Source organism: Bos indicus, chromosome X (genome assembly GCF_029378745.1).
Source record: "Bos indicus isolate NIAB-ARS_2022 breed Sahiwal x Tharparkar chromosome X, NIAB-ARS_B.indTharparkar_mat_pri_1.0, whole genome shotgun sequence".
Classification (NCBI taxonomy): Eukaryota; Metazoa; Chordata; class Mammalia; order Artiodactyla; family Bovidae; genus Bos; species Bos indicus.
Genome location: NC_091789.1, coordinates 79824620 through 79851498, shown reverse-complemented (window position 1 = coordinate 79851498; position 26879 = coordinate 79824620). Strand labels below are relative to the sequence as shown.

General features: G+C 38.8%; 1 protein-coding gene across 7 annotated transcripts in view; it reads right to left on the bottom strand.

Moving 5' to 3' along the window:
- Window positions 1–1528: 1528 nt before the first annotated feature.
- CYSLTR1 (cysteinyl leukotriene receptor 1) overlaps window positions 1529–26879 on the bottom strand; it is a 57984-nt gene continuing 32633 nt past the window's right edge. For 3 of the 7 annotated variants that reach the window (XM_070785224.1, XM_070785226.1, XM_070785223.1), the window contains 2 exons: window positions 8595–8680; window positions 1529–3694 (listed from right to left, as the gene is read on the bottom strand). In XM_070785224.1, the coding sequence (XP_070641325.1) occupies window positions 2645–3667 (1023 nt within the window). In that variant the 5' untranslated portion in view covers window positions 3668–3694; window positions 8595–8680 and the 3' untranslated portion in view covers window positions 1529–2644. Of the gene's footprint in view, window positions 3695–4781; window positions 5006–8594; window positions 8681–10086; window positions 10224–12301; window positions 12521–26879 lie in introns of those variants that run through there. The other 4 variants (XM_070785229.1, XM_070785227.1, XM_070785225.1 and 1 more) reach the window with 4 other exon arrangements.

Here is a 26879-nt window from a genome sequence, read left to right as displayed (position 1 = left end):
TGAACTCTGATTCTGATGCTTACCAGCTATCTGACATTAGATAAATTACTTAACCTCTTTGTGCCTCTGTTTTTACATTAGTAAAACAAGGATAATAATGGTACCCACCTCACAGGGCAGTTGTAAACATTAAATTAACTGATACAGATAAAGTAATTAAAACAGAGCAAATGCTCATTAAATGTTAGGCACCATGATTTAAAGGGATAATTTTCAAGGAATTGATAATTACACAAAGCAATTATTTCACTTTGGGAGAAAATACTAATATATTTGGAAAAATTAGCAAAAAATTTGAGTGCAAAACAGTGTGGTGCAGGTTATAATACATACAGCACATGTATGAAGAATAAATCCATGGTGAGTTTGTAGGTGATTGAAGCATGGTGTGTTTCTGAGTGGGAGGAAGTTGGACTGTGGTTGGAAATGAGAACACAAGCAAAAACCTGAAAGTAGGAAAAAATAAACAAGATTATTTTATGTGCAATACATTTTAACTATGGCCATATTTTGTTCTAATTCTTTCAGAGTTGAGAATCTCTGTATTGGGTTGGCCAAAAAGTTCATTCGGATTTTGCATATGTGGTTGCAGGAAACCTGAATGAACTTTTTGGCCAACCCAATAGTAAATATGATTCGGTATGTTTAAGTAACAAAACCATCTCTAAATACCTTATATTTAGTGTGATAAATTGTACCACACTGTATGTTTTAAGGTAAAATTTTAACATATGTGTGTCAAAATATGTATGTATACTATGATTACATTTGAGTTTCAAATGTGCCTTGTAAGAAAAGCAGGACACATATTATTATTCCCACTTTACAAGTGAGGAAGCTGAGAATCAGAGTTTGTATTACTTGCTTCAAGTTTCACTGCTAGTAAGTAATAGAGATCAGATTAGCATCCAGGTCTTCTGGCTTTCAGTGTAATGTTGTTCTACTACAATATACTCATTGAATAACAGAAAGCTTAGTAAATGAGAAATAAGGACTGATTTTATGACACATGTTACATTTGATCTTTGTCAAGTAAGAAAAAAATATAGGGTAAAAGTGCAGGTACTTTTACTTGTACAAACCTCAGGTATGTTAAAAATAAATTGGCATCAGTTATTACTATACCTTTGAGATCCTATGGGCTTCCCACGTGGTGCTAGTGCGAAAGAACCTGCCTGCCAATGCAGGAGACATATGAGATGCAGGTTCAATTCATGGATTGGGAAGATCCCCTGGAGGAGGGCATTGCAATCCACTCCAATATTCTTGCCTGGAGAATCCCATGGACAGATACAGTCCATAGGGTTGTAAAGAGTTGGACATGACTGAAGAGACTTATGCATGCAGAAATCTTTCAGGTTTTTGAAGGGATTGCAACATTAGAAGTGAAATAGAAATTACATACATGTGGCAGATTCAGATAGAACTTGTATCCTAGCTTTTCTTTTTTTCAACATTATCATTTCCTCTGAGATAATGCACTTTTTGAAACACAGAATTAAGGAACAGACTACACTTCGACAAAAACTTGCTCATAAGTATTATATTTCAGCCATAATCAAGCTGTTGCTATTTTAAGAAGAAAGCTTCCACTATAACATAAAAACCACTGTAAGTATATCTTTGGTATTCCTGTCAACATGCTAATAAAAGTAAAAAGCATAAAATATAACAAAGCTTATAACAAACTTCCACTCGTAAATGCATACAACAAAATTTCTTACATATAGTTTATACAATATGCATAAATGTAAGTACTTCTTAAAATTTGCAATATCAACATTCAAATTTTTATTCAGAGACTTATTGCAGTTCATTGTGGTTCCAATAATGTGTGTAGAAAATAGATTCCCTTTCCTCTTTTTTAGATAAATTTTAAATTATTTCTGTTATTATATGGTAGTGCCAGTCATCTGCTTTATTAAGGAAGGATGGCATCTTGTTTAGGGAGAGAGTACCCTAAAAGAATCTCAATGAGCAACAAAAACCCCACTATTCACTTTTGGAAGCCTAAGGCAGAAGCAGAAGAAAACTGGAGACAAACTAGCTTTTGATCAGGTTTACCTTCCTCAGTTTCCAGATTGTACATTGAATGGAGACTTTAGGGTCATTTGGCTGAAGACTAGGCTGTTCTAACATGTGATCATCTTCTTGAGGGAAAGAAATGGCCATACTTTCCTAGCCAATCAGTGCTACAAAGAAAGAGGGTGATAGTACATTTTATGTAGCTCCTGGCTCACTCCAGTTCTCATCTGTTAGCATGCATGCAAAGAAATATGTTAGGATCACTGAGAACTATTCGCTAAATTTGTATCTTAAAAAGCCAGTTCTTACCCTTGGTAAAACTTTTATTTGAGAGGGAAAACTTTAATCTCAGATCTATTTTTTACAGTGCCAAGATACAAATTTTGTCCATCTTTAGGTGAAAGCTCAGAAAATCATTTATAATTTAGTTTATAGACTTGAATTGAATTTTAACACTAAAAATATCCTTAGGACTTCTAATAATGTGAATTCATAAATGAGATAAATTTATAGGTACACATTAAGTCAAATAAGTGTAAATTATTAATGGAAGTCCTTATTTTTATTGTGAATGATTTGAGAAAATAGTGATTTGGAAATCATCAAAAATGGGCTTAAACTATTCTTTATATATTTCTTCTCCTTTTTCTGGCAAGGAGGTCTTCTTCTTGGGTACATAAGTCATGCTGGACAATGAATGCTTTCTAAATGTAGACAGCCTTCTCCTAAAGTTCCCCCCTGAAAAGAAATATAGTAGAGGGTCAAAGCAACAATTTGATGCAGCCAGAGACAAGGTTATGACCACTGACTTTTGCATTCTAAGGACAAAATCACAGGGTTTTGTTTCATTGTGTAAAAAATGAAGGTGAATGGTACGTTGAATATGATACGGCATGAAGCTGATCAAAAAGGCAGCTGTCACAACTATGATCATTCCTATCGCTTTTTTACGACTTGACAGATTTTTCTTCATTGATTTTTTTAGTAAGGTCAAAATGATCATCGTGTAACAGACAATTATAATAATGAAAGGAATGATAAATCCAAAAAATAATGACACATAATGCAAGACCAAGACATAATATTTAGCTTGGTTGTCCTGTGGAGGCTCAAAGCACTTGGTATTATTTTTCGCATCTTTGTAAGATTTGGACATTAAAAATGGAGAACTAGTCAAAATCACAAAAATCCAAATACCAACACACACAAACCTGGCTTTTTTCTGTGTAACCAAATTAATATTTTGGACTGGGAAAACAATTGCAATGCACCGGAAAAAGCTCATGGCTGTCATAAAGAAGATGCTACAATAGAGGTTGACATACAAGGCATAGGTGCTGAGGCGACACAAAAAGTCACCAAAGAGCCAAATGCCTTTGTGAACATAATAGACCACACGGAGAGGTAGTGTGCACACACACAGTAGATCAGCTACTGCTAAATTAATCATGTATACTTGGTAGGCTGACTTCTCATGATATGTTTTTATGAGGATATAGAGCACAAAGCCATTGCCAAAGAAGCCCACAATGGAGATCATAGAGTACAAGGTGGAATACACTTGATTTCGGAAATCATCAATAGTGTCATTGCATGCATTACTACTGGAAGAAGATACTGTCAGATTTCCAACTCCATCCATGTTTCTCTAGGAGAGTCTTCTTGGTGCCTGCAATGTATATAAAAGATCTTGTCAATTTTTGCTCTTCCATAAATTATAGGACGTACTAATGTTTCATTTTATAGTGTTGCTATGTATATATTTTTTGAAAACAGCAGGAAGCAAGAGTGGTGGGTGAATAAAAAGATATTCTTCTGGACTTTGCCCCCAGGAGAAGGGTTTGGGTCTTATGCTGCTAAGTCACTTCAGTCGTGTCTGACTCTGTGCGACCCCATAGACGGCAGCCCACCAGGCTCTCCTGTCCCTGGGATTCTCCAGGCAATAACACTGGAGTGGGTTGCCATTTCCTTCTCCAATGCATGAAAGTGAAAAATGAAAGGGAAGTCACTCAGTCGTGTCTGACCCTCAGCGACCCCATGGACTGCAGCCTTCCAGGCTCCTCCATCCATGGGATTTTCCAGGCAAGAGTACGGGCACCCAGAAATCTCCTTTCCCCCATTTCCTATCCATGTTTGCCTGATGAACTTCTTAATCTTTAAGACCTAGCTAAAAGAGCTATGCCTTATTTTAAGCCTTATTACTCCAGTGCTATCCTATAAATCTTCCTTTTAAAAGGGTTTGTTTTTTAGAGAAAAGTTTTAAAGACAGTAGTTTCATAAGTATGAGTATCTATCTTCTATCTATCTATCATCTCTTTCTTTATTAGAAGAGCTCTAGATTCTTTCTGAGAATAAAATCTGGATGAAAATGCTTAGTTTCCCCACAAAGAAGTCTTCCTAAGTAACAGCTTCTGGGTGATGCTTGTACCTAAGGAAAATAATTAAATTTGTTATCAGTGGAACTCACTCCTTGGGGGAGAATCTTAGTCTAGAACATGGTGGACTCTATTTAGAACCACAGAACACCAAGGCTGGGGAAACTTTATAAGCTATCTAGTTATTTTAATGAGGAAAAAAGGTGAAATACATTTCCAAAATCCGCACCTAAGTTAAGGCTCTGAGGAGAACTGCAGCATATACTTCCCTGGTGGCTCAGACGGTAAAGCGTCTGCCTATGATGCAGGAGACCCGGTTTGATTCCTGGGTGGGGAAGATCCCCTGGAGAAGGAAATGGCAACCTACTCCAGTACACTCACCTGGAAAATCCCATGGATGGAGGAGCTTGGTGGGCTACAGCCCATGGGGCTGCAAAGAGTCAGACACGACTGAGCGACTTCCCTTTCCCTTTCTGGGTGAGGAAATTGTTGTACTCGCTCATCCTTGTTCTCTTCTCAGAATCACATTCAAAGTCGTACTGTTCAACAACACATGGTCATTTCTCTTATAGCAAGAGATTGTTGCTTGGTCTGGCCTAGTTCAGCTTTATCAGGGCAATAAATAAGCTCTAATCAGAAAGATATAGGGATGAGATAGTGCAGAAGTAGTGATTTCCTATGTTCCTCCATAGTCTTCTCTTTTATTCTTTAAGGAGATGGGAACAACTCATCAATTTATAATATGGTAGATAATCTTTGGTTGAAATATGATTTGTTGGCCTGTTACACAGCTCTTTCTCTCTGGTAAGAGAAGGGTTAGGGTTTGTAAAGTGGGAAGATTGCTTCAGCATGCAAGAACTGCTGGCAATGAAAGAGACTGAATTAGTCTCTGTGTCAAGGATACGTATACAGGGAGCTATGGTTGTGGTTGTAGGTGGGATATAACTTTCCAGGTTTACTACTGCTAACAATTATACTTGCTGTGAGGGTATGTCATCTATTCATTTGTCCATCTATTTTTTCCTTTCATTAAAAATGTCATTTTTGGGAGTTCCCTGGTTTCCTAGTGGTTAGTATTCCAGGCTTTCACTGAGGTGGCCTGGGTGCAATCCCTGGTTGGAAAACTGAGATCCCACAAGCTTTGCAGTGTGGCCAAAAAAAGTCATTATTTTCCACCAAGCAATGTTGATATACAGTAAAAAAAATTGAAGGTGAATCATTCTGAGGGTATATAAATAAGATCACAGAGAAAAATTAGTTCATTATTCTCAACCTACGCATTATTTCTCAGTTTGCTTTCCACTTAACCTGCCTCTTTCACCATCAATTTTCTGAATTCAGGTGCAATTGTGGAAGAAAGAGAATCTCTGTAAACTTATTCTAGCTAGCCCTGTATTGGGTTTTCTCCAAATCAGGCAGTGTTAGCCTGTGAGGCACTAGATGGTGCTGTTGAGATTTTTGATATCAATTCAGTTCAGTTCAGTCACTCAGTCGTGTCCTACTCTTTGTGACCCCATGAATCTCAGCACTCCAGGCCTCCCTGTCCATCACCAACTCCTGGAGTTCACACAGACTCATGTCCATTGAGTCAGTAATGCCATCCAGCCATCTCATCCTCTGTCGTCCCCTTCTCCTCCTGCCCCCAATCCCTCCCAGCATCAGAGTCTTTTCCAATGAGTCAACCCTTCGCATGAGGTGGCCAAAGTACTGGAGTTTCAGCTTTAGCATCATTCCTTCCAAAGAAATCCCAGGGCTGATCTCCTTCAGAATGGACTGGTTGGATCTCCTTGCAGTCCAAGGAACTCTCAAGAGTCTTCTCCAACACCACAGTTCAAAAGCATCAATTCTTCAGCGCTCAGCTTTCTTCACAGTCCAACTCTCACATCCATACATGACACTGGAAAAACCATAGCCTTGACTAGATGGACCTTTGTTGGCAAAGTAATGTCTCTGCTTTTCAACATGCTATCTAGGTTGGTCATAACTTTCCTTCCAAGGAGTAAGCGTCTTTTAATTACATGGCTGCAGTCACCATCTGCAGTGATTTTGGAGCCCCAAAAATAAAGTCTGACACTGTTTCCACTGTTTCCCCATCTATTTCCCATGAAGTGATGGGACCAGATGCCATGATCTTTGTTTTCTGAATGTTGAGCTTTAAGCCAACTTTTTCACTCTCCTCTTTCACCTTCATCAAGAGGCTTTTTAGTTCCTCTTCACTTTCTGCCATAAGGGTGGTGTCATCTGCCTTTTTAAAAAATAACCACATTTGAAAGGTATCAAATAATTACCATCTGTCCTTTCTACCACCACTAACACTCACTATATTCTACTACAAACTCTTTCCAAAATAATTCTCTATACATTATAGCTTTCAATTATTTCATATTACTTCTCTAAAAATCTTCAGTGGTCTTTCAGTGTCTTCAAATTAAAATCCAGACTTCTTGGCCTGATATTTAAGCCTCTTGGAAGAACCCCTGGAGGAGGGCATGGCAGCCCACGCCAGTATTCTTGCCTGTAGAATCTGATAGAGAGAGGAGCCTGGCGGGCTACAGTCCATATGGTCACAGAGTCAGATACGACTGAAATGACTTAGTGCGCGCGTGTGCGTGCGTGCGTGCACACACACACACAGAGTCTGGTTGCAATTGAACTTTCCTAGCTTCTTTCTACTTCTCCCTTTTTGTTCACCCTATATTTCAATAAACAACTACTTTACTATATCAGGGACATGAGCTATATGTTTTCCCGCCTATCTGTCTTTTTTCATGGTATTTCTTTTTCATGAAATGACCTTTTCTCCATCTATGTGTGTGCAAAAGCTACCCATCTTTCAGCTCTTCTTGACCTTCATGACAAAGCCTTCCTTTAGCCTCCTTCCAAGGTAATTTCTATCTTTCCTCTTCTAGGGAACTTAAAATCTGTCTTTCAGATCAGTAGTGCGTATGTGTTTGTTATCTTCCCTCATAGACTTTCTGATTGATATATAAAGGGCTCACACAGGGCCAAAACATATGTACTTTGCTCATAAATATTAATAAAATGAATGAGTAAATGAGTGACAGAGCAAGTTTATCATTTGAAAGTATTGTTTATCATTCTAAATCACTGAAAGTTATCTTTTCACTCCAATATTACTTAAAACTTTCCCAACCTCAGAGTGAATCTGTTAAGCTGCTTCCTAAAGTACTAAGAAAGGCACTAAATCATAAGGTTAACTATAATATTAAAACACACATATCTTTACAGAGATTAATTATTTGTTTTACTTGTCTGTTAAATATTATCTTTACAGAGATTAATCATTTGTTTTACTTGTCTGTTAAACATTATAAATAATTTTGAAATTCTCAGGTGTTTGAATGAAAAATGCCAAATAAAATGGATAAATTAATAAAAAAAAGAAATAGGTCACTCTAGTACCATTAATAAATTTATTGGTCATTACTAAAAAAGCTTTCCTTGTACTTTTGATATTTAGATTTGACTGCTTATTTATAACTAAGTCAAGCTATTGACTTATATTAGATCAAAAAAAGAAAATTTTAAAACTTTCAAACAAGTAATGAATCCTAGAAGGTTAGAGATAATTTAGTTCAAGCTACTCATTTTGCAGATGATGGTTTTACTTATCTTAAACAACATTTGATTCATTTTTATAGAATTTACTGTGATCTCCTAATAATGATATCCACACTATATGGAAACAGGGATGCTTAAGGATGCATCTCTGCATTTGAGCAGCTCATAGAATGCTGGGGGAGAGGAGTGATAGCTCAGAAGTATGAACAAGTTATAGTACAGTATGGTAAGAACTGTCTTAGCACAAAACGAATGGGCTATTAGTTGATTCATATATACAAACAATAGGGACTTCCCAAGTGCTTAGTGGTAAAGAATCTGCCTGCCAATACCAGAGATGCAGGTTTGATCCCTGAGCTGGGATGATCTCCTGGAGTAAGAAATAGTAACCCACTCCAGTATTCTTGCATGGAAAATCCATGGACAGAGGAGCCTGGTAGGCTACAGTTCATGGGGTTGCAAAGAGTCAGACATGACTGAGCACGTATGCAAACATATACAGGCAATAAACATAAATGAAATTAATATTTAGTGCAGATGATGAAGGAAGTTACTTTGTTAAGATAAGTAGTGAATTGAAAAACAAGATTTATTTAGAAAATAGAGCCATACCTCTTTCTGGCACTGCAGTACCCTTCACGAATGTTCTTGGCTAGTGGTCAGCACTTCTTATGATATAATATCAGATGAAGCCTAAGCTGAAATCATAAGATTGAAAAGGAAGTTAATGACTTTAGAAGCAGTCCAGAGGGTCATGGGAGCTTAGCAGCCTTAACCACAGGGTGTGTGATGGGACATCATAGCTTTACTGACAGATTTAGAGCTAGTTATTGGATTCCATGTATCCTCGTTTCCACTCCACTCATTTTTACATCCTTAGGGGAAAATTTAAAATAAAGACCAGGGCTGATTACACATGTCTGCTGCTCTATTAATAGTTTCTGTATCTAGAGATGAACACAGTATTATAAAAATTCTCTTCTATGAAACCATGGTATTTTCCCTATTTTCTCTTCTAAATAGCTCTTTATAAAGTTCCAAGGAGAAATAACTTTGAACTTCATATCCAAGCATCTAGTCTGCTAGGAAGAGGAATTAGGACTTGAAAAATATCAAGTATGTCTGCCTGTGATGGCTTAGGGACAGTTTTCCTGGGAGGAATGATGATTTATAAGACTTTGGGCTCTTTTCCCTAAAAATTCATAATAATAGTTATGGACTTAATCATCAATTTGGCATATATTATATACCTTTGGATATCAACTGTTTTATAGTTTGTATAGTTAACTTTTCATGAGTGTATGTATCTTCAACTAAACTATCAGAAAATCTAAGAAAGTATAGAAAATCTCCAAGAAATGAACAAAGAAGGGCTTTCTTAAAACCGTAGCAGCCTGAATACTTGTTTCCTAAATTTGTGTTGCCCTATGGCAACTTTCATCCCTATATGCAAGGACCCCAGAGGCTGGCCATTTTTCTTTTATTTGTGGCCTGTCAACAAAATAAACATATTTCTCCAATTAATCCTTCAGTTCAGTTCAGTTGCTCAGTCATGTCCGACTCTCTGTGACCCCATGGACTGCAGCATGCCAGGCCTCCCTGTCCATCACCAACTCCCGGAGCCTACTCAAACTCATGTCTATCACGTTGGTGATGCCATCCAACTATCTCATTCTCTGTCATCTCCTTCTCCTCCCACCTTCAATCTTTACCAGCATCAGGGTCTTTTCCAGTGAGTCAGTTCTTCTTATCAGGTGGCTAAACTATTGGCTACAGCATCAGTCCTTCCAATGAATATTCAAGACTGATTTCCTTTAGAATTCACTGGTTGGATCTCCTTACAGTCCAAGGGACTCTCAAGAGTCTTTGCCAACACCACAGTTCAAAAGCATAAATTCTTTGGCTCTCAGCTTTCTTTATAGTCCAACCCTCACATTCATACGTGACTACTGGAAAAACCACAGCTTTGACTAGATGGACCTTAGCAAGTTTAAAATAGGTTGGAACTTTCCAAAGGAACTCTACTGAAAAAAAGGAAAATCAAAATGAAAATAAAGAAAATGCAAAATATGAAACAGTTTAAAAAGTAGGAATCTGAACCCACAGCTATGATATTGATGTTTGAGTCCACCGCATATTCAGATAATCATTTTTCAAATATTCTCCAATTTCTTCTCTCTCGCAGAATTTTCCTTTCATCCCCAGGCAAGGAGTTGACATAAGTAAGCTTCTACTAGCAGTCTGGAGGAAGTAAGCATTGCAGGTGGGAAATTACTCAAACAGAGTTGGCTTTTATATTTTGTTATTCAGGCATTAGAACTTCTTTGGGGATTTAGCTTATCCTGGGGCTCTTTAATCAATAAAGATACTGACTGACTATTTAATAAAAATAACCTTTCTAATCCAGGAATTATATGATTTCAGTCATTTTCTTTAGGTGAAAATTAACTTTGGCTCTGTCACAGTTTTGTGTTTAGACAAAGCTTATATTTCTCCCCAGTGTGGAAAGAGAAAGTTTTTGAATTTCTAAGACCCATCTATGAGAAGTGTACTTTTACCAGGCTAATGTACTAATTGTCCAAGTTTATGGTAGCTGTACAACTACAATTTAGCCTTCTCTCTGTACATGGACAAGTGAGTAAAGGTCACATTGCCTGGGCAACAATGTAATGTTTCCTGAAGTTTGGGATTTTGAAGTGTCTTCCATGGTTCCTTTAGAAATTTCCTTTAGAAATTCTGAGTTTGCATATAGTAGACATTCAATACTCTTATGCTTTGCCCCTCTTTTCTTTTTGTTTACTTGAGAACTCTTGTCTCTGACATCAGCTTCTGCCAAAATTGGATTCTACCATTCTTGTCTGGGTGATTGGGTGAGGGAAAATGAGGCAATAAAGTAAATGTGTGGATATATAACTTTTGGGTTCAATTATTTATTTCAGGAGGTACTCAAATTTTTATTTGGCTCCTCTAGTGCATGTATATCTATCTATCTATCTGTCTATCAGTTTATCTATCTATCTTCATTATCATCATCATCTATCTACTCTCCTTGCATCAGCCCTTAGCCTCCATTGATCTGTAACCTGGTCAAGCTTCAGTGAACAAGTAAGTAGGAGTTCCCAAAGATAACCCGAGAATCAGTTCAGTTCAGTTCAGTCGCTCAGTCGTGTCCGACTCTTTGCGACCCCATGAATCGCAGCACTCCAGGCCTCCCTGTCCATCACCAACTCCTGGAGTTCACACAGACTCATGTCCATCGAGTCAGTGATGCCATCCAGCCATCTCATCCTCTGTCATCCCCTTCTCCTCCTGCCCCCAATCCCTCCCAGCATCAGAGTCTTTTCCAGTGAGTCAACTCTTCACATGAGGTGGCCAAAGTACTGGAGTTTCAGCTTTAGCATCATTCCTTCCAAAGAACACCCAGGACTGATCTCCTTCAGAATGGACTGGTTGGATCTCTTTGCAGTCCAAGGGACTGTCAAGAGCCTTCTCCAACACCACAGTTCAAAAGCATCAATTCTTCAGCGCTCAGCTTTCTTCACAGTCCAACTCTCACATCCATATATAACCACTGGAAAAACCTGAGAATATAAGGTCCCGATTCATATACCATACCCTTTATTTTTGCTGCAATAAAACTATTTATGAATGAGGATGACTTATATACTGTTGTGCCTTCTAAGTGTGGCCCAGGTAGAGCTAGTGATCTGTAGCATCCTCAGATAGTCCCCAGACTAGTATCTTCTATTAAATGAAAATAGTAACTGTGCCTCTTTTTTGCTTATATTAAAAAAAAAAGCCATTCCTGATCCAATTTAATATTTCTTTCCTTTGAAGTCCTACATTATTTTGTTTGTACTTTCCTTGATAATTTTTACTGATTGTTTCATGTCATACTCATCTCTGTGGTTATTCAATTTAAACTTCACTGTTCTTTCTACTGGGCAGTCCCACTAGCCTTAAAGGGCAAAAACCAAGTATTCTTTATTTTTCATCTTAGAAAAAAAGAGCGCATAAGTTAAGAGATTTACAGCTTCAATAAAGAGGAACCAGACATAAGTTGTTTGTGAACTTGATTTAAGACTTCTAGGTGTTCCCTGAGTTTCTCTCAGGTGAACATCTGAGAGAAAGTATCACTTCATTCCTCTTTGAATATATCAGCTGTGCTCAGGATACAGGTTTCTTCAGGCCCTCTAAAGGTAGCACAACAGTTTTAACTTTGATAGTGGTTTCTAAACTAAGTGCTAATTTTGCAATGTAAAGTTACTGGACTTTCTAGGGCTCAAAGGTCTTTTTTTTTTTTTTTTCCTTGACCTTACCCGCTTTGTTTTCTAACAAATAACAACATATTCTGGCAGTATGGTCACCATTCTTCATAGCCTGCAAGGGAGAAACTGCTTAAGTCTTCTTTGTTGGTCCCTTTTATTTTATTTTTTTTAAAAATACAAATGTATTCATTTTAATTGGAGGCTAATTACTTTACAATATTGTATTGGTTTTGCCACACACTAACATGAATCCTCCACTGGTGGACATATGTTCCCCATCCTGAACCCCCCTCCCACCTCCCTCCTCATACCATCCCTCTGGGACATCCCAGTGCACCAGCCCTGAGCATTCTGTATCATACATCAAACCTGGACTGGCGATTCGTTTCACATACGATATTATACATATTTCAGTGCCATTCTCCCAAATCATCCCACCTTCGCCCTCTCTCACAGAGTCCAAAAGACTGTTCTATACATCTGTGTCACTTGCTGTCTCGCATACAGGGTTATCGTTACCATCTTTCTAAATTCCATATATATGCATTAGAATACTGTATTGGCGGAGAAGGCAATGGCACCCAACTCCAGTACTCTTGCCTGGAGAATCCCATGGATGGAGGAGCCTGGTGGGCTGCAGTCCATGGGGTCACGAAGAGTGGGACACGACTGAACGACTTCACTTTCACTTTTCACTTCCATGCATTGGAGAAGGAAATGGCAACCCACTCCAGTGTTCTTGACTGGAGAATCCAAGGGGTGGTGGAGCCTGTTGGGCTGCCATCTATGGGGTTGCACAGAGTCGGACACGACTGAAGCGACTTAGCAGCAGCAGCAGCAGCATACTGTATTGGTGTTTTTCTTTCTGGCTTACTTCACTCTGTATAATAGGCTCCAGTTTCATCCACCTCATTAAAGCTGATTCAAATGTATTCTTTTTAATGGCTGAGTAATACTCTATTGTGTATATGTACTACAGCTTTCTTATCCATTCATCTGCTGATGGACATCTAGGTTGCTTCCATGTCCTGGCTATTATAAACAGTGCTGCGATGAACATTGGGGTACACGTGTGTCTTTCAATTCTGATTTCCTCAGTGTGTATGCCCAGCAGTGGGATTGCTGGATCATAAGGCAATTCTATTTCCAGTTTTTTAAGGAATCTCCACACTGTTCTCCATAGTGGCTGTACTAGTTTGCATTCCCACCAACAGTGTAAGAGGGTTCCCTTTTATCCACACCCTCTCCAGCATTTATTGCTTGTAGACTTTTGGATCACAGACATTCTGACTGGCGTGAAATGGTACCTCATTGTGGTTTTGATTTGCATTTCTCTGATAATGAGTGATATTGAGCATCTTTTCATGTGCTTGTTAGCCATGTGTATGTCTTCTTTGGAGAAATGTCTATTTAGTTCTTTGGCCCATTTTTTGATTGGGTCATTTATTTTTCTGGAGTTGAGCTGTAGGAGTTGCTTGTATATTTTTGAGATTAGTTGTTTGTCAGTTGCTTCATTTGGTATTATTTTCTCCCATTCTGAAGGCTGTCTTTTCACCTAGCTTAGAGTTTCCTTTGTTGTGCAGAAGCTTTTAAGTTTAATTAGGTCCCATTTGTTTATTTTTGCTTTTATTTCCAATATTTTGGGAGGTGGGTCATAGAGGATCCTGCTGTGATGTATGTCGGAGAGTGTTTTGCCTATGTTCTCCTCTAGGATTTTTATAGTTTCTGGTCTTACTTTGAGATCTTTAATCCATTTTGAGTTTATTTTTGTGTATGGTGTTAGAAAGTGTTCTTGTTTCATTCTTTTACAAGTGGTTGACCAGTTTTCCCAGCACCACTTGTTAAAGAGATTGTCTTTAATCCATTGTATATTCTTGCCTCCTTTGTCAAAGATAAGGTGTCCATAGGTGCGTGGATTTATCTCTGGGCTTTCTATTTTGTTCCATTGATCTATATTTCTGTCTTTGTGCCAGTACCATACTGTCCTGATGACTGTGGCTTTGTAGTAGAGCCTGATGTCAGCAAGGTTGATTCCTCCAGGTCCATTCTTCTTTCTCAAGATTGCTTTGGCTATTCGAGGTTTTTTGTATTTCCATACAAATTGTGAAATTATTTGTTCTAGCTCTGTGACAAATACTGTTGGTAGCTTGATAGGGATTGCATTGAATCTATAGATTGCTTTGGATAGTATACTCATTTTCACTATATTGATTTTTCTGATCCATGAACATGGTATATTTCTCCATCTATTAGCGTCCTCTTTGATTTCTTTCACCAGTGTTTTATAGTTTTCTATATATAGGTCTTTAGTTTCTTTAGGTAGATATATTCTTAAGTATTTTATTCTTTTCATTGCATTGGTGAATGGAATTGTTTCCTTAATTTCTCTTTCTATTTTCTCATTATTAGTGTATAGGAATGCAAGGGATTTCTCTGTGTTGATTTTATATCCTGCAACTTTACTATATTCATTGATTAGCTCTAGTAATTTTCTTGTGGAGTCTTTAGGGTTTTCTATGTAGAGGATCATGTCATCTGCAAACAGTGAGAGTTTTGCTTCTTCTTTTCCAATCTGTATTCCTTTTATTTCTTTTTACGCTCTGATTGTTGTGGCCCAAACTTCCAAAACTATGTTGAATAGTAGTGGTGAAAGTGGGCACCCTTGTCTTGTTCCTGACTTTAGGGGAAATGCTTTCAATTTTTCACCATTGAAGATAATGTTTGCTGTGGGTTTGTCATATATAGCTTTTATTATCTTGAGGTATGTTCCATCTATTCCTGCTTTCTGGAGATTTTTTTTTTTTAATAAAAAATGGATGTTGAACTTTGTCAAAGGCTTTCTCTGAATCTATTGAGATAATCATATGGCTTTTAGTTTTCAATTTTTTAATGTGGTGTATTACACTGATTGATTTGCAGATATTGAAGAATCCTTGCATCCCTGGCATAAAGCCCACGTGGTCATGATGTATGATCTTTTTAATGTGTTGTTGGATTCTGAATTTTGTTAATGATATTTGCATCTATATTCATCAGTGATATTGGCCTGTAGTTTTCTTTTTTTGTGGCATCTTTGTCAGGTCTTGTTATTAGGGTGATGGTGGCCTCATAGAATGAGTTTGGAAGTTTACCTTCCTTTGCCATTTTCTGGAAGAGTTTGAGTGGGATAGGTTTTAGCTCTTCTCTAAATTTTTGGTAGAATTCAGCTGTGAAGCCATCTGGACCTGGGCTTTTGTTTGCTGGAAGATTTCTGATTTTAGTTTCAATTTCCATGCTTCTGATGGGTCTGTTAAGATTTCTATTTCTTCCTGGTTCAATTTTGGAAAGTTGTACTTTTTGAAGAATTTGTCCATTTCTTCCACGTTGTCCATTTTATTGGCATATAATTGTTGATAGTAGTCTCTTATGATCCTTTGAATTTCTGTGTTGTCTGTTTTGATCTTTCCATTTTCGTTTCCAATTTTATTGATTTGATTCTTCTCCCTTTGTTTACTGATGAGTCTGGCTAATGGTTTGTCAATTTTATTTATCCTCTCAAAGAACCAGATTTTGGCTTTGTTGATTTTTGCTGGTCTCTTTTGTTTCTTTTGCATTTATTTCTGCCCTAATTTTTAAGATTTCTTTCCTTCTACTAACCCTGGGGTTCTTCATTTCTTCCTTTTCTAGTTGCTTTAGGTGTAGAGTTAGGTTATTTCTTTGACTTTTTTCTCGTTTCTTTAGTATGCCTGTATTGCTATGAACCTTCCCCTTTGCACTGCTTTTACAGTGTCCCATAGGTTTTGGGTTGTTGTGTTTTCATTTTCATTAGTTTCTATGAAAATTTTGATTTCTTTTTTGGTTTCTTCTGTGATTTGTTCGTTATTCAGCAGTGTGTTGTTCAGCCTCCGTATGTTGGAATTTTTAGTAGTTTTTCTCCTGTAATTGAGATTTAAGCTTACTGCATTGTGGTCAGAAAAGATGCTTGAAATGATGTCATTTTTTTTGAATTTACTAAGGCTAGATTTATGGCCCAGGATGTGATCTATCCTGGAGAAGTCTCCCACTATTATTGTGTTATTGTTAATTTCCCCTTTTATACATGTTAACATTTGTCTTACATATTGTGGTGCTCCTATGTTGGGTGCATATATATTTATAATTGTTATATCTTCTTCTTGGATTGATCCTTTGATCATTATGTAGTGTCCTTCTTTGTCTCTTTTCACAGCCTTTGTTTTAAAGTCTATTTTATCTGATATGAATATTGCTACTCCTGCTTTCTTTTAGTCTCTATTTGCTTGGAATATCTTTTTCCAACCCTTCACTTTCAGTCTGTATGTGTCCCTTGTTTTGAGGTGGGTCTCTTGTAGACAACATATTTATGGGTCTTGTTTTTTTTATCCATTCAGCCAGTCTTTGTCTTTTGCTTAGGGCATTCAACACATTTACATTTAAGGTAATTATTGATAAGTATGACCCCATTGCCATTTACTTTATTGTTTTGGATTCGTGTTTATACACCCTTTTTGTGTTTCCTGTCTAGAGAAGATCCTTTAGCATATGTTGGAGAACTGGTTTGGTGGTGCTGAATTCTCTCAGCTTTTGCTAATCTGTAAAGCTTTTGATGTCTCCTTCATATTTGAAGGAGATCCTTGCTGGGTACAGTAATCTGGGCTGTAGGCTATTTTCTTTTGTCACTTTAAGTATGTCCTGCCATTCCCTCCTGGCCTGAAGAGTTTCTACTGAAAGACCAGCTGTTATCTTTACGGGAATCCTCTTGTGTGTTATTTGTTGTTTTTCCCTTGCTGCTTTTAATATTTGTTCTTTGTGTTTGATCTTTGTTAATTTCATTAGTATGTGTCTTGGGGTGTTTTGCCTTGGGTTTATCCTGTTTGGGACTCTCCGGGTTTCTTGGATTTGGGTGATTATTTCCTTCCCCATTTTAGGCAAGTTTTCAACTATTATCTCCTCAAGTATTTTCTCATGGTCTTTCTTTCTGTCTTCTTCTGGGACTCCTATGATTCGAATGTTGGGGCATTTAACATTGTTCCAGAGGTCTCTGAGATTGTCCTCATTTCTTTTAATTCGTTTTTCTTTTTTCCTCTCTGATTCATTTATTTCTTACCATTCTATCTTCTACCTCACTAATCCTATCTTCTGCCTCTGTTATTCTACTGTTGGTTCCCTCCAGAGTGTTTTTGATATCATTTATTTCATTATTCATTATATATTGACTCTTTTTTATTTCATCTAGGTCCTTGTTAGACTTTTCTTCTCAATCCTTGTCTCCAGGCTATTTATCTGTGACTCCATTTTGTTCAAGATTTTGGATAATTTTCACTATCATTGTTCAGAATTCTTTATCAGGTAGATTCCCTGTCTCTTCCTCTTTTGTTTGGTTTGGTGGGCATTTATCCTGTTCTTTTACCTGCTGGGTATTCGTCTGTCTCTTCGTCTTGTTTATATTGGTGTGCTTGGGGTGTCCTTTCTGTATTCTGGCAGTTTGTGGAGTTCTCTTTATTGTGGAGTTTCCTTACTGTGGATGGGATCCTATGGGTGGCTTGACAAGGTTTCCTGGTTAGGGAGGCTTGTGTCGGTGTTCTGGTGAGTGGGGCTGGATTTCTTCTCTCTGGAGTACAATGAAGTGTCCAGTAATGAGTTGTGAGACGTCAATGGGTTTTGAGTGACTTTGGGCAATCTGCATATTGAAGTTCAGGGCTATGTTCCTGTGTTGCTGGAGAATTTGTGTGGTATGTCTTGCTCTGGAACTTGTTGGCCCTTGGGTGGTGCTTGGTTTCAGTGTAGGTATGGAGGCGATTGATGACCTCCTGTCGATTAATGTTCCCTGGAGTCAGGAGTTCTCTGGTGTTCTCAGGATTTGGACTTAAGCCTCCTGCTTCTGGTTTTCAGTCTTATTTTTACCATAGTCTCAAGATTTCTCCATCTATACAGCACCTTTGATAAAACATCTAGGTTAAAGATGAAATTTTCTCCACGGTGAGGGACACCCGGAGAGGTACACAGAGTTACATGGAGAAGAGAAGAGGGAGTAGGGAGATAGAGGTGACCAGGATGAGATGAGTTGGAACCAAAAGAGGAGAGAGCAAGCTAGCCAGTAATCACTTCCCTATGTGCCCTCCACAGTCTGGACTACTCAGAGATGTTCACGCAATTATACAGAGAAGAGAAGAGAAGAGGGAGGAAGGAGATAGAGATGGCCAGGAGGATAAAATGGGGGAATCAAAAGGATAGAGTCAGTAATCAGTTCCCTAAGTGTTCTCCACAGTCTGGAACACACAAAGTGATTCATAGAGTTGGGTAGAGAAGAGAAGAGGGAGGGAGGAGATAGAGGCTACCTGGTGGAGAAAAAAAAGAATCCAAAGGGGGAGTGAGCAATCAGGCCAGTGATCTCACTCCCAAGCAAAAATGAGTAATGAAGAATGGGTTCTTAAAAGTACAAAATTGATAACAAATACCAAAAAGCAAAGATTAAAAATCTAGAGTAGAGGTTGGATTTTCAAAAATACAATATTAAACAAACAAACAAACAAAAAACAACAAAGTCACAAGAATTATAATATATATATATATATATATATATATATATATATATGAAGTTTGCTTTAAAAAATAGGGTCTTTTTTTTTTTTGCAAAGTCATAGTAGGTTATAAAAATGAAAAGTAAAGGAGTAGTAGAGGACTTAAAAATAAAAAAAAATTAAAAAAATTAAAGAATGATAGTAAAAATAGTAAAAATATATCTAGGACTTTCTCTGGTGTTGTTGTGGGCAGTGTGGGGTCGGTTTATTTTTGGATAGTTCCTTGATCTGGCTTATATTTCTCAATATCTATATGCCCCTTCCTATGTAGTCAGTACTAACTACAGGGTTTTAATCTATTGCACCTGTCACTTCCAGGGAGGTTCCCTCTGTTTTAGCTTCTTCTGTTTGCTGGTCTCTTCAGTGTCTAATTTCCACCCTGACACAAGGGGGCGGTGGTGGACACTTTTTTAGGCTCACTTGTTCAGTCATTCTGTGGGGAGGGAGGGACACTGCAAACGAATAACACTGGCAGGTGCTCGCAGTGTCTCAGCCACACTAAGTTTGCCCCCTGCTCACAGCGTGTGTGCTTTCCCTGTCTATACTGCTTAGGCTCTAGACTGCTCTGCTGGGAACTGAGCCCAGCCCTAGGTTGTATGCACTTCCCAGGTCTAAGCCGCTCAATTCAGGTACTCGGGTAGTCCTCAGAGGCACAGACTTGATTGGGCCTGTGTTTTATGCCCTTCCCAGGTCTGAGCAGCTGAGGTGACCAGGTGTTTAGCGAGTGCAATTGCTGTGACTTATCGCCTCCCCTGTCCCTGCTGCTTGGTTTTCTGGGTGTACAACCAGCACACCTTCTCAGGCAGATATTGACTGTCTAGAATCCCAAGAAGTCTTGGTTAGCAACGAAGCCTACTTGCAGTTTCATAGATAATCCCTCTCTGGGGCCGTGATTGCCCCCTTCTGGCTGTGGCTGCCCTTGCCTGCATGTCAACAGGAAGGGGGCTGGGCTGGGCTAGCTCTGCTCAGTCCTTTGTTCTGTGAGCAGTCCTGACAGTGTCTTACGTTAGGGCTTTTTGCGTGGTGGCTATCCTACAGTCTGGTTTGCTATCCAAGGTAGTTCCCTCAGATTGCCCTTGGGGCATTCAGGCTTGGTCCTCACTCTAAGCAATGCAGCCCAGGCCTCCCTGCCCAACCCCCGCTTGCTAGTGGCGGATGCATGTGTCTGCGCTGCTTCTCTGCTGGGGGAATTACCGTTGGGCACGTAATCTGTGCATTTTAATTATTTATTTTTCCTCTCGGCTACGTTGCCCTCTGTGGTTCCAAGGCTCGCCACAAACTCAGCAGTGAGAGTGTTTCCTGGTGTTTGGAAACTTCTTTTTAAAAACTCCTTTCCCAGGGTGGAGCCCCATCTCTACCTCTTTTGTCTCTTTTTATCTTTTATATTTTTCCTACCTCCTTTTGAAGACAACGGAGAAAGCAATGGCACCCCACTCCAGTACTCTTGCCTGGAAAATCCCATGGATGGAGGAGCCTGGAAGGCTGCAGTCCATGGGGTCACTGAGGGTCGGACACAACTGAGCAACTTCACTTTCATTTTTCACTTTCATGCATTAGAGAAGGAAATGGCAACCCACTCCAGTGTTATTGTCTGGAGAATCCCAGGGACGGGGGAACCTGGTGGGCTGCCGTCTATGGGGTCGCACAGAGTCGGACATGACTGAAGTGACTTAGCAGTAGCAGTATGAAGATAATGGACTGCTTTTCTGGGTGCCTGATGTCCTCTGCCAGCATTCAGAAGTTGTTTTGTGGAATTTACTCAGCTTTCAAATGTTCTTTTGATTAATTTGTGGGGGAGAAAGTGGTCTCCCCATCCTATTCCTCTGCCATCTTAGGACCTCCTCCTGTTGGTCCCTTTAAAAAAAATCGTCTCATATGTGATGCTCATCCAGCTCGATCATATGGCTTTAGAGTTCCAGGACCAACAATTCATCTGTCCATATCTTAGCTGAGGGCCAGAATCTACTCTTCAGAATTTTTAAGAGGCTTTGATTTCTGTTAAAATGACAAATTTATCAGACCGTGTCATCTAGTTAGATGGTAGGAGTCTGGGAGGGTTTTGCTAAAACTCATGGGGAAAGAGAAAAAGAGAGGAAGGTAATAGAAATCTGAGATCTGATGACACTGAAGTTAAAATTAAATATAGGGAAAACAGCACAAATGTGGGAAGCTGGGGGTGAAGAGAGAAAGGATGTGGCTTTGCAATTTTGCTCCAGTTCCAGCTAACATTTATACAATCTGACACCAAGTCTTGGTCTTTTTCCACTCAATTCCTTTTCTTTCCTACTGCTGCTTCTTCTATCCTGACTCTAATTACCTCAGATGTAGATGACTTAACAATAATCTCCTACCTTTCACATGTACTTTGTATTTCAACCATGCTGAACTGTTTGTAATTCCTGGAGATGTCTTTCATGCGTCCTTAATTTCAGGCTCTTTCTTTTCAACATCATCTTACACACCACTGCCCAACCAGTCATTTTTAAAATTGAAATACAGTTGACTTACAATGTTATGTTAATTTCAGATGTATAGCACAGTGATTGTTTTATATATACATATACATATGTATATATATGGATATAATATATATTTATTTTCAGATTATTTTCCATTTTAGTTATTATAGGTAGAGAATATAATTCCCTGTGCTATACAGTAGGTCCTTATTGTTTATCTATTTGTATATAGTAGTGGGTATCTGTTAATCCCAAACTCATAATTTATTCCTCCCCTCCTTTCCTATTTGATAACCATAGGTTTGTTTTCTACATCTGTGAGTCTATTTCTGTTTTGTAAATAAGTTCATTTGTATCATTTTTTAAAGATCCCACATATAAGTGATAACATATGATATTTGTCTTTCTCTGTCTGACTTTACTTAGTATGATAATCTCTATGTCCATCCATGTTGCTGAAAATGACATTATTTCAAGATTTTTATGACTGAGTAACATTCCATTGTGTTTCTATGTGTGTGTGTACATGCATACCCCAGATTTTCTTTATCCATCATCTGTTGATGGACATTTAGGCTGCTTCTGTGCTTCTTGGTTATTGTAAATAGTGCTGCTATGACATTGGGGTGCATATATGTTTTTCAAATTAGTGTTTTTTCTGGATGTATGCTGAGGATTGGGATGGATTACACACCATACATATGGTAACTCTGGATGTATGCTGAGGATTGGTATGGATTACATACCATACATATGGTAACTCTATTTTTAGTTTTTAAAGGAACCTTCATACTGTTCTCCATAGTGGCTGTATCAATTTAAATTTCCATCAACAGTGTAGGAGTGTTCCCTTTTCTCTACATCCTCTCCAGCATTTATTGTTTGTAGATTTTTTGATGATGGCCATTCTGACTGGTGCAAGGTGATACCTCCTTGTAGTTTTGATTTTAATTTCTGTAATAATGAATGATGTTGAGTACCTTTTCATGTGCCTGTTGGTGATCTGTATTGAACTACTCATTTTAGACCTTGTTGTTTGATTTCTCAAGAGTCTGTAAGTAACTATAATCAAGACCCCACCCTAAATTCCAGGCAGTTCCATCCACAATCTAGCACTAGCCTCCTATCCAGTGAATCTTCTCTTTCACAGAGAAAGGTAATAATGGCAGAGGCCAAAGAAAGAATCTGGAGAAAGAATAAAGCCACCAGTAAGTACTAAGGAGAGCTTAGGGCTCTTAGAAAGAGAGCCTTGAAACAATCTGTGGCATATTTTTGGATATGCAGTTATCTCAAGCTAAGATATTCTGTAGAATTAAAATGACAGCTTAATTATTGAAACAGTGACTCTTGGGAAAATTAGGTTTAAGGACAAGGTTACCTTGATATGCCAGTTTAAAATTCTGATCTTGACAGGCATATCAATTTTGTATATTATAGTGAATCACCAAAATAGGTCAATAACTTGCTTAAGTTTAGCTTATTTTTAGGTTATCCAGTCATCATTTACAAGTATCCGTGGTTTCCACCCAACCTTTTCCTTGTTGGGCCCACCTCCAGCTGTACACCACTTGGATAATCTCTTGAGAAATGAAACATTTATTTTTACTTTGTTATTTGTCCTATCTGAACAAATCACAAACATTTTTATAAGTAATATCTTGGGGGGTAGTCAGGTATACTTAATATTTCTAACAATTCTAATCAAAGGAGATGCTAGGGCCAACTTTGATCAGCCGGGTGAGAAGTTAGAGTTTGTTTACTTTATGGCATTTGGAACTAAAATCATCTTAGGAGATGAACTTAATTCTGGAATTTGTTTCCCAGAAGAGTGTGAGAACATTTTTGAAGATATACAAAGAAGAGCATCTATGTTAATCTAAATTTGGGGACTTCACATTACTGATAGCATTTTGTTGGAGTAAACAAATTGCAAATCATTTTAATTGTGAAGAAGAACTCACTTATTTGGGTTGTTAAGGATCCAAGAAATCAAAATAGTCTGAATTAGGGGATAGATATGCTTTCTATAAGGACTAAGGATATAGGTGGAAATGTATAATGAGTCTATTTTGTTTTCCAAAACATAGAAGTTAGGACTTGCCAGCAAGATGACAGAGTAGGATGGGAGCTCGCCCTTTCTCATAAAAACACCAAAATGACAACTAACTGCTGAACAACCATTGACAAAAAACTGTTGGTACCTGAAAAAAAATAAAAGATTTCCTTTATCCAAGACAAAGAAGAAGCCACAATAAGACAGTAGGAGAGGTGTGATCATGATAAAATAAAATCCCACACCTGTTAGGTGGGTGACTCACAAACTGGAAAATATTGATACCATAGAAGTTCTCCCATAGGAGTGAAAGTCCTGATCTCCATGTCAGGCTTCACAGACTTGGGGCCTATCAATGGGAGGAGGATCCCCCAGAGATTCTGATTTTGAAGGACAGTAGGGTTTGAGTGCAGGAATTCCACAGGACTGGAGAAACAGAAACTCCATTCTTGGAGGGCATCCACAAGGTCTAGCGTGCACCAAGAAAAAAGCAGTGACCTCATAAGAGATTGGGAAAGACCTACCTGCTAGTACTAGAGGGTCTTCTTTGGAGGTAAGGAGTGGATGTGGCTCACTGCAGGGAAAATGACACTGGCAGCAGCAGCTCTGGTGAGCACTCATTGGCATGAGCCCTCCTGGAGGCCTCCATTCTCCCACAAGAACTAGTCCTACCCAATAGCCAGTAGGCTTTAGTGCTGGGATGTTTCAGGCCAAACAACCAACAGAACAGGTACACAGCCCCATCCATCAGCAGACAGGCCACTTAAATAAAGTCTTCCTGAGCACAGCTCTGCTCAACAGAGGGACAAAACCCAGCTGCACTCATCACTGGGCAGAAACCACGTCCTCCCACAGGAAGCCTACACAAGCCTCTTACCAGCTTCATCCAGCAGAGGACAGACAGAAAAATCAAGAAGAAATATAACCCTGCATCCTGCAGAAAAGAAACTGCTATCACAGAAAGTTAGATGAGATGGCAGAGGAGTATGTCCTAGAGAGAAGATCAAGAATAAACCTCAGAAGAAAAACTAAATGAAGCAAAGATAGGCAATCTACTGGAAAAGAAATTCAGAGTAATGGTAGTGAAGACGATCCAAGTTCTCAAAAAAATAATGGAGGCACAGACTGAGAAGATACAAGACATGTTTAACAAAGACTTGTAAGAACTAAGGGCTTCCCTGGTGGCTCAGACAGCAAAGAATCAACCTGCAAATGTGGGAGATCCAGGTTCAATCTCTGGATCGGGAACATACCCTGGAGAAGGGAATGGCTACCCACTCCAGTATTCTTGCCTGGGTAATTCAATGGACATAGGAGCCTGGCAGGCTACAGTCTATGGGATCACAGAGAGTCAGACACGACTGAGCAACTAACACTTTCACTTTTCCAGAAGTGCTAAAGAACAAACAAACAGAAATGAATAATATAATAACTGAAATGAGAAATATACTAGAAGGAATCAATAGCAGAAGAGCTGAAGCATAAGAATAGAGAAGTGAATTGGAAGACAGACTGGTGGAAATCACTGCCATGGAATAGAATAAAGAAAAAAGAAGGAAAAGATATGAGGAAAGAAAGAGAGATCTCTGGTACAATGTCAAATGCACCAACATTTACATTATAGAGGTCCCAGAGGAGAATCGGAGAAGGCAATGGCATCCCACTCCAGTACTTTTGCCTAGAAAATCCCATGGACGGAGGAGCCTGGTAGGCTGCAGTCCATGGGGTCGCTAGAGTCGGACACGACTGAGTGACTTCACTTTCACTTTTCACCTAAATGCATTACAGAAGGAAATGGCAACCCACTCCAGTGTTCTTGCCTGGAGAATCCTGGGGACGGGGGAGCCTGGTGGGCTGCCGTCTCTGGGGTCACACAGAGTCAGACACGACTGATGTGACTTAGCAGCAGCAGCAGAGGAGAATATATATAGAAAAGACCTGAGAAAACAGTGAAAGAGATAATAGTTGAAAACTTCCCTAACATGGGAAAGAAAACAATCACCTAAGTCTAGAAAATGTAGAGAGTCCCAGGCAGGATAAACCCAAGGAGAAACACTATGAGACACATAGTGATTGAATTGATAAAAATTAAAGACAAAGAAACAATATTAGAGAGAACAAGGGGAAAGCAACAAATAACATACAAGGGAAGTACCATAAGTTTATCAGCTCATTTCTTATCAGGAGGCAGTGCAAAATATATTTAAAATGATGACAGGAAAGAACCTATAACCAGGAATGCTTCATCTAGTAAGGCTCTCCTTCAGATGTAATGGAGAAATAAAAATGTTATGAACAAGCAAAAGCTAATCACTAGACCTGTTTTGCAACAAATGCTAAAGGAATTTCTCTAAGCAACAAAGAAAAGGCCATTATTAGAAACAAGAACATAACAAATTGAAGAGCTCACAGATAAAGGTAAACATATAGTAAGATTAAGAAATCATCCACACACAAGTATGATATCAAAACCAAAAACCATGAGAAGAGGAGAACACAAATGCAGGAAATAAGAATTGCATTGAATTTAAAGAAATTGAATTGAATTGAAATTGAATTGAAATTAAAATACCAGTAACTTAAAATAGTTTTGTTTATATATAGACTGCTATATAAAATTCTCATGGTAATCATAAACCAAAAATCTACAATTGATACACAAACAAAAAAGAAAAAGGAAAGCAAATGCTACACTAACGTTAGTCTTTAGAGGCGGTCCTAAGAGGGTGGAGGAATAGGACAGGGAGACCACTTTCTCTCCCACAAATTCGTCAAGAGAACATTTGAATGCTGAGTAAATTCCACAAAACAACTTCTGAATGCTGGCAGAGGTCATCAGGCACCAAGAAAAGCAGCCCATTGTCTTCGAAAGGAGGTAGGAAAAAATATAAAAGACAAAAAGAGAGACAAAAGAGGTAGGGACGGAGCTCTGTCCTGGGAAGGGATTATTAAAAGAGAGAGACGTTTCCAAACACCAGGAAACACTCTCACTGACCAGTCTGGGCGAGCCTTGGAACCACAGAGGGCAACAAAGCTGGGAGGAAAAATAAATAAATAATTAAACCCCACAGATTACAAGCCCAATGGTAACTCCCCCAGCGGAGAAGCAGCACAGACACCCGCATCCCCCACTAGCAAGTGGGGGTTGAGCAGGGAGGTGCGGGCTGCATTGCTTCGAGTGAGGACTGGGCCTGAATGCCCCGAGGGCAATCTGAGGGAACTAACTTGGGATAGCAAACTAGATTGTGGGATAGCTACCACGTGAAAAGCACTAACTTAAGACACCGCCAGGCCCACTCACAGAACAAAGGACTGACTAGAGCTATGCGAAAAGCCCTAACCTAAGACACTGTCAAGACTGCTCACAGAACAAAGGACTAAGCAGAGCTAGCTGGGTGCAGACAGGCCCACCCCCTACCTCCCCTCCCCCGTGACAGGCAGGTGAGGGCAGCCAGAGCCGGAAGGGGGCAATTGCGGCCCCACAGAGGCATTATCTATCAAATTGCAAGCAGGCTTCATTGCTAACCAAGACTTCTTGG